Here is a 13,174-nt window from a genome sequence, read left to right as displayed (position 1 = left end):
GGGGGCTTCATTTTCCCCAACATTAGGAATTACAACCTAACAGCATTGTTTCGTTATATCTCTGACTGGCTTCACAACACCTCTGTGTACACATCCACCCCTTTTGACTCTGAATTGTTCCTGGGAAATGCCCTGTCATAATCGTGATGCAAGATTCCCGAGAGCTTAAAGAGGCTCTGTCACCAGATTTTGCAACCCCTATCTGCTATTGCAGCAGATAGGCGCTGCAATGTAGATTACAGTAACGTTTTTATTTTTAAAAAACGAGCATTTTTGGCCAAGTTATGACCATTTTTGTAATTATGCAAATGAGGCTTGCAAAAGTCCAAGTGGGTGTGTTTAAAAGTAAAAGTCCAAGTGGGCGTGTATTAGGTGCGTACATCGGGGCGTTTTTAATACTTTTACTAGCTGGGCGCTGTGAAGAGAAGTAACATCCTCTTCTCTTCAGATCGCCCAGCTTCTGACAGTGCTGATCTGTGACGTCACTCACAGGTCCTGCATCGTGACGGCCACATCGGCACCAGAGGCTACAGTTGATTCTGCAGCAGCATCAGCGTTTGCAGGTAAGTCGATCTTACCTGCAAACGCTGATGCTGCTGCAGAATCAACTGTAGCCTCTGCTGCCGATGTGGCCGTCACGATGCAGGACCTGTGAGTGACGTCACATATCAGCACTGTCAGAAGCTGGGCGTTCTGAAGAGAAGAGGATGTTACTTCTCTTCACAGCGCCCAGCTAGTAAAAGTATTAAAAACGCCCCGATGTACGCACCTAATACACGCCCACTTGGACTTTTACTTTTAAACACACCCACTTGGACTTTTGCAAGCCTCATTTGCATAATTACAAAAATGGTCATAACTTGGCCAAAAATGCTCGTTTTTTAAAAATAAAAACGTTACTGTAATCTACATTGCAGCGCCTATCTGCTGCAATAGCAGATAGGGGTTGCAAAATCTGGTGACAGAGCCTCTTTAACAATGGAAACAAGAGCCAACCCTTTACTTTTTACTACTTGGAAGGCATGGCAGAGGATTAGATCTCTTTTTCCACTGCTCTCTTCATACACCTTTAGTATGCAATCCCAACTTTCAGAACGGTAATCCTGATGCTATCTTCCATAGATGGTACAGACTGGGGCTCACTTCCCTGGGACAATTGATGAATGTTGAAGAGCGTGGGATGCTGTCCTTCACAGATTTGTGTTCTAAATTCCCAGATCTCCCGATTACTCACTTTAGCTATTTACAAGTCAGGAGTTACTTAACGAAGGTATTACAACAATTACCCGATCAGGAATGGAACACATACTTAATACAGAACTTCTAAAGACACAACGCCCTTATAGGACAAATCACACGCAATTACCAACTTATCCACATTTCTTTAGATTATTCCCAAATGCAAACCCCTCAACCTAAAACTAAATGGCAAACTGGTGACCAAACACTCGCTTACGCAACTATTCTAGCGGCTTTGGAACAGGCACACAAATTTCTCCCGTCAGCACGTTTCCTGGAGATGAGATTGAAGGTTGCCCATAAATCTTACCTAACTCCATACATAGGCCACAAAAGTGGTATCTATCCCACCTCTCACTGCTTCAAATGCTATGCCCCAGAGGCCAATCTTTACCATTGTCTATGGTCCTGCCCCAATATTCAAACTTTTTGGTCCAAATTACGACTATTTACCTCTAAACACCTTCCAAATTATGTTCCCGATACAGCCTTATTGGCAATCTTTGGGTATTTGGATCCTGAGATGCATAGGTGTTCTCCCGGAGCAAATTAACTAAAATTACGTGGCAGCAAGCCTGTCCAGCCAGAACATGATCATAGTCCATGGCAACATTTTATCTTAACATTTGTCTCCCGAACCCAGTATAACATAATAAGCAGAAGGGGAGTTAGTTATGTACTAAACCATAGATTGGTGCAACCATAGATAGGCCTGTTAAGCACTGGTTTAACATATTGGATAGCTGTGGAAGAAGTGATCTGGGACTTAGCAAAGCTGGGAATGGAGTGGTCTAGCACATAGGAGAGATGGATATGGAGAAACCGTAATACGCACAGTTACAAAGTGACATGAGTAAAATGGCGATCACTGGCAAGAATGCTAACAACTGGTTTATAACAAGAAGTTAGAGAAGAGTAGGAAGGAAGTACGTTCATTTTCAGCACTGAAACCTAAGACATTAAAATTCCTTCCTCTACATGTTTCACCTTGGCAAGGAAGAGATGACTTCAAATAAAATAAAGACGAGAAAAAAAGGTTGAGATAAACAAATGGCGAATTTAAAATGGAAAAGAAAGGGATAGGAAAGGTAGGGTAATGAAACACATTGTGCAATTAAAGGGGTTTACGGTTCTTAAAAAAATAAAAAATAAAAAGTCTCGAAAATATTTAAAGCCGTGATGCCAGTAGTAGAGCACGTGACCGCTGAGGCCACTTATCGGCTGTAGCGCACACATGCAGCCACAGCACGTCATCGCTGGCAGCTTGTAAACAAAGACCGTTGGGAACTGTGCTGGGATGGCAATGGACTGAATTTTTTTTTTTAAAACATTTGCAGCTCTTTTGTTTTCTTTCCATGAATCGGGAAACTCTTTAAAAAGGCAGTAAAAACCAAATCCAATGTCTGCTTAAGAAGAACTATGCCTTATGTTTGTGACCAATATAAAATTTCAATTAGTAAAAAAAAAAAAAAAAAATCTGTTTCAATATTTCAGATAATTCATATTCAAACTTTTCATGCATAATAATTTACAGTGAACTTGATATAGCAAAACTGAATCTTTGACATTGAAATACATTGTAAAAGTATTTTACATCACAATGTTAACATTAGCTTTAAAAATACACTACCGTTATACCATTAGTCTAGTAAAATGAACATTGCACAAAAATACAACAGTATTGCTTTCTGCAGAGTGATCTTTCAGGAATCAGCAAATTTGCTGGCACTTTCTCACTCCGCTTCCTGATAAGATCAATTTCCTTCACAATGTGAGCCAAGCATATATATCAAAAAATGCTACATTCAGTGAAATTAGACATGCCTGTCTCTCTTTGCTACAAATATACCTTATCGGAATGATGTAGGAAAATAACAAGAGGAACCGGAACAGGTAGCGATACCATGGGCCAACAAACCCCTGCAAGGTTACCATTACTACGGAAAGAGCCACCAGAGCCAGAAATAGCGCCTTTGTCAACTGGTTCAGTTCCAGATCCAGGAGGCCCACCTGTGCAAAAACAGAAAAGAAAAATCATACAGTGCTCTATCACTTCTCCAAATATGTATTACCTTACCTAAGAATGTGAATGCTACTTTTCAAGAAGGTAATGTCTCAAGTGGTTCATGAGAATGTTGTCTTTGATACACAATGAACGGAGGACCAGAAGAATAAAGCAGACAATATGTATTTCTGGAAGTAATGGTTTCTTAGATCATATTTTGAGAAAAATGTCTATTATTACAGATAGCGCATACATCTGATATCCGAGACCAGTTTGCATGCACTTAGCACAGAATTTTCCTCTCAGTAATTCTAAGATATTAAAGGAAACACTATTCTGCAGATATCTAGATAAGTGCTTAAAAGGAAACAGGGTTTGTATCTTGGAATGTACGGTGCTGCATCTGAGGCTTTCACATTATATTAGGGTGAATTCAGACCTTTTAGGCAGGGGAATCACTTCCCTCTGTTATTTTACACAGCCTGGCTGGATGGGAACGAAGGTCCTCGATCATTCCCTCCAGTTCTCCATTGAAATCAACAGCCACAGTCCTCCACTAGACAGAGAAATGTGGCATGCAATGTTTCTATAGGACGCAAAAGAAAAAGACAGTCGCTAACGGACCATTTTGGTCACTATTGACATCTAAAGAGATCGTCTTAAAATGAACCGGTCAGCTCACCTGATATATCTGTTTTAGTATAGACTTGAACTTTCCATTAAATGGCAATCCTGGAGCCACTTTTTGTAGAATTGTAGTGTTATTGCTCTGCTATTCCTCCTGGAAATGTATGATTTAACAACTGGGGGTTACAATCGGGTGTGTCCCTTCAGCATCTGACAGCACTGATAAAACAGTGTCAGAAAGTGTAGCGATGCACACTATTGACAAAGGAATAGTAACACCCAGTTGTCAATTTATTTATACACTTCCAGGAAGAATAACAGAGAAATGACCAAACAAGTAGGTCAATGCACCATTTACTGAAAAGAATTAGTGCCAGTCTGTTCCCCCTAATAGCTCCCTCTCTAAAGTATAAACTGCTCCCAAAAATGCTTCTGCAAATTAGCAATAGGTGTGAATAGCCCCAAGGGTGCACAATTGCTGAAGACTTTAAGAGGCAGTTTAATTCTCATAGATCTAAAAATAAAAATAAAAAAAATATGTAGGTGCCAGCAGCAAATTTGGGATTTACCCCGATATAAGAGCCTAATGGGCATATACAGTTTAGAGATATAAACGTTATAGAAAAATATATTTGGCCTGGGTGTATAGCATTTACATGGCTCTAATTTTTACAGTATGAGAAGTGTGGGAAAAGTACGTCAGCAAAAGCTTCACGGCTATTGTGAACTATTTATCTCTATAAACTTTCACGGCAAGAGTAGCAAAACAGAACATTCCGGTACATAAAGGGATGCTCTCAAAGAATTATAATGAAATAGCTGAGACAAATTCCAACACACTTGCTTGTGTACAGGCGGCCCCTTCCCTGGAGAACGGAGCAGCACAAGACCACAGTGGCTGATTTATCAGCAGCATTTAAAACGTAGCACAACGAGGACAAATATCTGGCAATTTCCGCTGTTCCAACTACTACATAGTTTATGCTTGAATTATTGAGAAAAATAGGTTTTTGGATTAAAATGAAGAAAAATTAAGCCAGGGAAGTAGAGCATGTTTCAAAGCCCAGATCTTTTTGCATTGACAAAGGCGGTCTAAGTTTCAGGCCTCGCTGAGGATCAGATGAAGTCATTATTCATTCAGTCAAGGGAAAAAAAAGACTCAATTACCTCAACCTAAAGATGCTATCAATGAATGCAAAGTGCATATTTTACTCTATTCATCCAAATCCCATTAAAAAGTGAAAGGAATGATTTAATCTGGCTTTTCGAGAGTTGGTCTTTTTTGTATTAATATAAAGAATTACTGTCTACAATATGCATAACTGCTACCTCACACTTCTCTTCTGCATCATAGTAGTGGGAGACTGGAACAGAGGAGACAAAATGATTTAAAGCTTCCTCGTTTTAGGAAGGAAAAGACAAGAAGAAAATATTTTTATAGCCCGGTGCGAATTTATATTCAGATAACACAAAGCTGTAATAATCTGGATGGATGCAAGCCACTATTTGTCTAACCCTTAGGCCTGATGCACACGACCGTGTTCGGTCCGTGATATACGGTCCGCATGTCGGCCGCTTGTCCCGGACCGTACAAAGTACAGGGAGCCGGGCTCCTAGCATCATACTTATCTATGACGCTAGGTGTCACTGCCTATCCACGTAACTACTGTCACACACTAAAACATGATTACAGTACGGGACAGTAGTTCCGCGGACAGGCAGTGACCCCTATCGTCATAGATAAGTGTGATGCTAGGAGCCTGACTCCCTGCACTGTGTTCGGTCCGGGACATGCAGCCGACATGCGGACCGTATATCACGGACCGAACACGGTCGTGTGCATGGGGCCTTAAACCACAACTAGAAGAAAAAGCACTGTCAGTAGACTCACATTTAGGCTTTATTCAGACGAACGGGAAAAACGTCCGTGCAACGCGTGTGATTTGCACGCGCGTTGCATGGACCTATATGTGTCTATGGGGCCGTGCAGACATGTCCGTGATTTTTCATCAGCGTGAGTCCGCTGAAAAAAAGTCACGACATGTCCGTTCTTTCGGCGTTTTGCACGCATCACGCACCCATTGAAGTCACGTGAAAACCACGAATGCCGCACGGAAGCAGTTCCGTGCGAACTGCGTGATTCGCGCAAGAGCTGTCAAAAGGATGAATGTAAACAGAAAAGCACCACGTGCTTTTCTGTTTACAAACATCCAAACGGAGTGTCTTTGAGATGAGCGAACCCGGACAAGCGAACCGAACTTCACCGGGTTCGGCCGAACCCGGCAAAAAAATTTCCGGTACGCGACGTCAGGAGATAGTCACTGTCCAGGGTGCTGAAAGAGTTAAACTGTTTCAGCACCCTGGACAGTGACTTCCGATCCCAATATACATGAACGTGTAAAAAAACAAGAAGTTCTGACTAACCGATAACTTCCGGCTTCTTCCTCCAGTCTGACCTCCCGGGATGACAATTCAGTCCAAGTGACAGCTCCAGCCAATCACAGGCTGCAGCGGTCACATGGACTGCGGCGTCATCCAGGGAGGTGGGGCCAGATGTCAAGAGAGGCGCGTCACCAAGGCAACGGCCGGGAGGGAAGTTCTCGGTAAGTACGAACTTTTTCTTTTTTTTTAACAGGTTTCTCGATATTGCGATCGGCATTCATTGTCGAGGGTGCTGAAAGAGTTAACTGCCGATCAGTTAACTCTTTCAGCACCCTGGACAGTGACTGACATCGCCTAGACTCATCTCTATGATGGCGGCTGCGCGAAAATCACGCAGCCGCGCATCATACACGGATGACACACAGAGCTGTCAAGTGGTTTTTGCACGCACAAAACGCCGCGTTTTTGCGTCTGCAAAAACGCCACGTTCGTGTGAATCCAGCCTTAGGAAAAGTATTAGGGTATGTTCACATGGCAGCGTCCAATACGCCTGAAATTACAGAGCTGTTTTCAGGCGAAAACAGCTCCTGACATAGTCGCGTTTTTCGCGGCGTCAATTACGGACGTAATTGGAGCTGTTTTTCAATGAGTCAATGAAGAACGGCTCCAACTACGTCTCAAAAGGTGACATGCACTTCTTTGACGCGGGTGACTTTTTACGCGCCGTCTTTTGACAGCGGCGCGTAAAAAAAACCCCGTGCGCACAGAACATCGTAACCCCATTGATTTCAATGGGCAGGTGTTTGCCGGCGGTTTGGAGCCGTATTTTCAGACGTAATTCGAGGCGTAAAACGCCTGAATTAGTCCGTAAATAGGGCGTGTGAACATACCCTTAATGTATTCTTGGTTTTGTTTCAATACGTCAGCAGATCGTTGCAGTAACAAGTTTATGCATTGTCCTTCAAGGACACAGAAAAAGGTAAGGCTGGCTATATATTTTAGATAGCCATCGGCCGAACACTCGTTTGGGTTACAACGGCATACACATTAGATGTTCATCTGGTGCGACCAAAATCTGTGTTTTTGTGCCGAGATACATCTAAGGTCTATGGCAATCTTAAGAAGCAACAAGCTGCAGCAACTACAATGGCTCCTGGAGCTGCACCAAAGTTGGACAAGCCCCAAATCCAGGTAACCAAATTCTGCTAGAAATGTGCTGCTGGTGGTTACGATTTTTGGGTTGTTTTTTTATTACGTTGTAATGGTCTGACTACTAAAAAGGCACAAAAAACATCTCCTGAAGTGGTCTACTATAGTCTACTGCAATGGGTAATACGAGCGTAACTAATGAATATGGAAAATAATTTGAATTTTTTTTTTCTAAATGCAACAGAAGCAAATAAAATCATGTCATGCATCAAAAGGGGCCTAGATGTATAAAACATCGTTTTACTCTATTAAATCACTAGTCAGACCACACATAAAATACAGTGTATAGTTTTGGATGCCTGTGTTTGCGGCCTGGGTCACGTTTATAGCTAGTGCCTTTCCCTGTGAGTGTCTAAGCTAGAAGTCCAGCAACCTTCACACCAAATGTAGAACACATTTATGAATATATACTGTTGAACAGCAGCCAATGCATTGGGCGGGAGAAATTATAATGCAATATAAAATGATAATATAACTCAGTGGTGAACACGGCACTGCTCAATGAATACATTGACTGACTAACTTTGGTGGTGCTATGGTGAGGTCGGATAAAATTAGCCAAAAATTCCTCCACTGAGAGACTGAAGTTCTGCATTGCCTTCTTAGAATAGTGGTTTTAGATGCATAGTTTGTCACAGGTAGAAAATAAATGACCGTTTTGTATGGATCTGTCCTCTATTCTAAAATGAAGAATAAATGGGGATTTGTGAGAACATGTAAATTCAGTTTTAAAGAAGTATTCCCATCGCAGACATTTATAGAATTTCCACAGAATATACCATAAAAGGTCTGATAGGTGCGTGTACCTGCTCTGAGTCCCACACCTATCTGGAGAACAGGGATCCCCTGCGGCTTTCCCCATTCACTTCTGAGTTACGGAAACTCTCATAGAAGTGAATGAACAGAGCCTCTGCATTCACTCTGTGTCTGGATGCAGAAGCTGCCTCATCCCCTCTCTCTAGGTAGCTGGCGGTCCCAAATGTTGGATCCACACCTATTAGACATTTATGAAATTACCTGTGGATATGGGAATACCGCTTCAAGGAGTCAATACCGAACCTAAATACATAAAACAACATATATTCATGTATCTGAGTATATCTAAATCTTAACCAAAGCGCATTAGATAAAAGATCTTCGTGGTTGTCATAGTCCGTTCTCATAATGAGTTGCATTTATTTTGTTGCAAATAAATAATTTTTTTGCACACTAGTAAATGCTGACAAAGCGCAGATTGCAGCTTGGCTTAGAAGCAACTGACCGCTTAAAAGGTGGGGCAAGCCTTGGCTTTAACTTGTGACAACTCAGTGCTACTAGACTTTCAAAAAACGTTGGCATGTCATAGTGACATGTCAGAAGTTTTGATTGGTGGGGGTCCGAGCACGGAGTCCCCACTGATCACTAAAATGAAGATGCAGTAGCGCCTGGGTGAGAGCTGTGCAGCATGGTTTCTTATCGGATTTCCGTGGAAAGCCGAGCGAGCGGTGAACGGGCTCAATAGAAAGTCCATGAACCCGTAAACCGCTCGCTTGGCTTTCCTCGAAATGACGGTCAGAAACGAGGCGGCACAGCGCACACCCGAGCGCTTCTGCTGATTTGTTTTAGCGATCAGTGGGGGTCTCAGTGCTCGGACCACCACCATTCAAAACTTATGACATGTGACTGACATGTTGAACGTTTTTTAAGAGTTTATTTACCCTTTAATCAAAATGGCTGCTAATTAATAATTTTTAGGTGTTCCATCTCTGTCTCGCTTTGCACAGACTGTGGTATTATTCCCCAATGAAGTCAATGGGATGTGAATAGACTATAATGGAAGTTTATCCACTGTGACCAAGCCCCAGCTTGTGAATACACCCTTAAACCTTATTCACACAAACTTATTTCTCATCCGTGTGCTGTCCGTTATAGCAATGGACAGCACACTGACATATACAAGTAAATGGGCTATTCACACTTTGTTTTTTCGAACGCAGTGAGTCCCCTGCGAAAAACTCACAGCATACCCTATTCTAGCCTGTTTTTGCGGACCAGACACGCTGATTGAGTGTGTGGAAAAAACGACATCCATGTTCTAAAGAAATGCGAAAAAAAAAAAAGGGAAACCAGAGAGTTTGCAGAGAAAAATAGAAGAGAAAAATGGATGACGCCCGAAAACCACAAAAACGAAACACAGACATTCGTATGGATGAAAAATGGACATGCTTGTGTAAATAAGGTCTTCGAATACTCAGAGTTAATTGGCTTGTCATGTGACATGATGAGCAACAGTGAACGTGATTGGTCAAAAAGCCCTTACCAAACAGGTCTACAAACTAGAGCCTATAAACTCATTCAGACAGACAAGCTTGATGTGAAGTGACATGTGGCTTTATTGACTACTTGTAAATGAATATAAAAGTTAACAATGTACCAGCTACAGATGCCCTTTAACTTCATAACAACACCCTATTTCTTCAACCCTTTTGAAAATCTTTCTTTTTATTGTTTAAGTAACCGTGGCCTTTTCTGTCTCCACAGCCGCTCCTTAACCCCCCCCCCTCCCGATGCAAATCTGCGTACTTTGACATGTCATAATATTTGATTGGTTTCAATTGGTTGCAAAATCTAAATTAAATACTCTGCTGGAAATAATAATCTCCAAGGGAAAAATTGTACATAATGTCTGATATACTTTAGTAAACGGGATTGTTCAAAGATAATGACGACAATAATTGTTTGTATAATCTAAAATGCCACTAATGGCAGCAATCACAACTCCATTTAGCTTTTCTTAATTTACAAAGCAAATTTTAAAGCAGCTAATGGTGCTAGGACAAGAGAAAAAAAAAAAAGTTTGTTCAACAATAAAGGGTGAATACAGTACCCGGATTAACCTATTCAATAACATTCAGTTTCCTGGTGTGTCGTCACTCTGGCACAGAATAAGTTAAATAAACCAAAAGTCGTGGATTCCTTGGCCGATGTTAATTTCGATGTTTGGGGATTAATTCTGGCATTACAGGAATGAAGTGCATGAGTTTCAGTAATGTAGTACTGTGAGATCATTTGCACAACAAAAAAAAAAAAAAATCAAGAGTTGCAAAGTCTTCAAGATCTCGAATGGGCTAATTTAGCACAAGGTAATACACTGTGTATGGTTCACATAAGAAACAGACCCCCCAGTGTTCCATCTCATAATACCATTTTCCCATGGAGTTCCTCTAACTTTCATCTGACACGTCTTTCAAGTAATGTACAATAGCTTAAATAAGACATGCCCCGCGAGCTTACCATTAGTCCTGCTACATGGAATACCAGGTCTAATCCATGGGTCCGTCCGTCTAACCTTACTTCTAATCTGTTCAATACGCCTCTATAGTTATATCATTTATTGAAACATATTCGTACAACCATCAGTGCACTGTCCATTTCTAGTATTCATTATAGTGGAGGTCACTACAACAAAAACAATAACACTGATTCAGATACTACAGGTTGTTCAAAAATTCTATACATATATTAAGAATATTGCAAAATAAAAAAAATCATCATATTATACCTGAAAAGCCAGCTGAGACACGATAGATAATGAGAATAGTGAACGGTAGTATTATAGGGGATTTCTTTTCACCACAGACATTGATGGCATAGGATATGTTTGATGGCTGGGGGTCTGACCACTGGGAGCCCACCCATTCGGAAAACAAAAGGAATTTTTTTGCTGGCTTTTGACCGGGCGCTATGTTCCGTTGCAAAGTAACACAATTAAAATAACGGGGTTGAGTTATAGTACCTGTAAAGGATCAGGCGGTCTGGAGTGGCACTGTGCGGGATAAATCTTATTTATTAGCGCTGTGGACCCTATAATTCTGGCGATCCTTAGTAAGTGATCACAAATTCTAGTAATATGCCTTCACTTACAGTAGTAAGAAACAAAACTGTTGAAATAGACCATGTTATTGACAGATATGGCCGTGTACACATTTTGCATTATTTCTTTCAAACTGCAGAACATCCCATCCCTGGCACTTGTGTAGACCGTTTTCCCCACTGAACTCAGTGATGAGAAAAAGCCAGAGAAAGCTTTGTACGACAAATGAGATCACAATTAAAAAAATATTTCCTAGAACTGTCTTTAAAAAGAAACCGTTCTTGTGGTGCCGTAGTCCTTGTGTCAAATGTGAACATGGTCTGATAACCGTTATAAAACAAAAACATCCAAGGATCCATTATACAGGGTAGAAGCTCGCAAGCCTCATTGAGTACTATGCATCATGATTATATCTGACAAAACTAGCAGTTAGACAGATGCTTGAACTGGCAAATTACATTATATTGAATATACAATCAACAATCTAAAAATGTCACTAAAATTATGAAATGTATTTAACGGTTTACTGGAGCATGTTTAATATGAAGTCTCATGCACATGGAGGACCCTGTACAATGGCACACAGAGTCCGCTCCCTACTACTGAGTCCTAGGAACTCCTTGGCATCGTGTTTCAAAGGTAGAGGTTCCTCCAGAGAGGAACCTCTTGTAATATGGCATCTAATGGAAGATGGCATGATGGGCATTCTTACTAACCATCTGTATGGTTTAGTAAGAATCCCCTTCTCTTGTGACTCCTGTCAGTATAATTTGCATTAGCAGCATACACGATTTCAAGGTTCCTATACAGCAATTTCTATCATTATAAAGCCAGAGCATAACCCCCAGTATTGGCGAAAGGCTATTTACACTACCTAATGTCCATTGTTTAGGTGAAAAAGGGGCAACATGTCTTCTATAACTGCAGCCACACACTAACTTTCGGGTTTTCTATGGATCTAAGTTTGAACTATAAACTTTATCTCAATGCCTTGCTGTTTAAATAGGTTCAAACACATTACCATCTAAGCAAATAAGAGGTTTATTCCATACAATCATTTCTCCTATGTTAAATAAAACAATTAAAAAAAATAGCAATAAACATTACTAATTTCAATAGAAAAACAGGCTAATAACATGATTTAGAAAAATAATACCACATTTACAAATGGTCTTTAAATTATGCACGAGTATCTGCCATATCTCATTTCGACCAGCAGAGGGAGTTGCTGACTAGTGTTGTAATGTCAATTAAAATGGCTCAAGTCATCTGTTGTAACCAATTTCTAAAACAATTGCAATGCAAAGAATAGTTACACTACAATACATGCAAACAGAACATTAATTGTGCTTTGATTGCCGGGGCAAGGTGCTCCAAGTGTTCCAAACCAAGGCTTAGAAACCAATATATTCATTATTGGATTGAAATGTGATTAATACCCCGAGTACAATGATTCGCCGCCTTATTTCTATTCCAGCTAAACAATACGGATTGTTGCGGTAAAAAAATACAAAAAAAAAAAAGAACAAATACAGCAGCAAACCTTCAGCAGTACAACATCTGAAAGACACGGACAACATATCACAAGCGAAATGTGAAACAGCAACAAAAAAGGTCCAAACAACTAATGTATACGGTTTAACTTTGCTACAAGTCAAATGATTAAAAGTAAAGAAACGATGTCTGACAGAGTCGTAAAGCTTAACAGTTTCAGGAAGTAAAACGTCTGTACCTATTGCCTTTCTAATGGTATGTCGCTCTCCATAGGAAGCTATCAATTCTAAATGGTTTTCACAAGACCACCCACCAATTGAGAATAATTACTTCAATAACCTGGGCTTTCAGGGACATTGGAAACC

At 40.7% G+C, this 13,174-nt stretch overlaps 1 protein-coding gene across 2 annotated transcripts in view; it reads right to left on the bottom strand.

Annotated features, from left to right (window-relative positions):
- The window catches only part of ATP9B (ATPase phospholipid transporting 9B (putative)), a 286,527-nt gene that overhangs the window by 87,144 nt on the left and 186,209 nt on the right, over positions 1-13,174 (bottom strand). For both annotated transcript variants that reach the window (XM_075826526.1, XM_075826527.1), the window contains exon 12: positions 3,089-3,249. In XM_075826526.1, coding sequence (XP_075682641.1) covers positions 3,089-3,249 — 161 coding nt within the window. The remainder of the gene's footprint in view (positions 1-3,088; positions 3,250-13,174) is intronic.

This window comes from Rhinoderma darwinii, chromosome 5 (genome assembly GCF_050947455.1).
Source record: "Rhinoderma darwinii isolate aRhiDar2 chromosome 5, aRhiDar2.hap1, whole genome shotgun sequence".
NCBI lineage: Eukaryota > Metazoa > Chordata > Amphibia > Anura > Rhinodermatidae > Rhinoderma > Rhinoderma darwinii.
The sequence above is the reverse complement of the archived record's forward strand: the minus strand, read 5'-3'. Positions and strand labels throughout refer to the sequence as shown.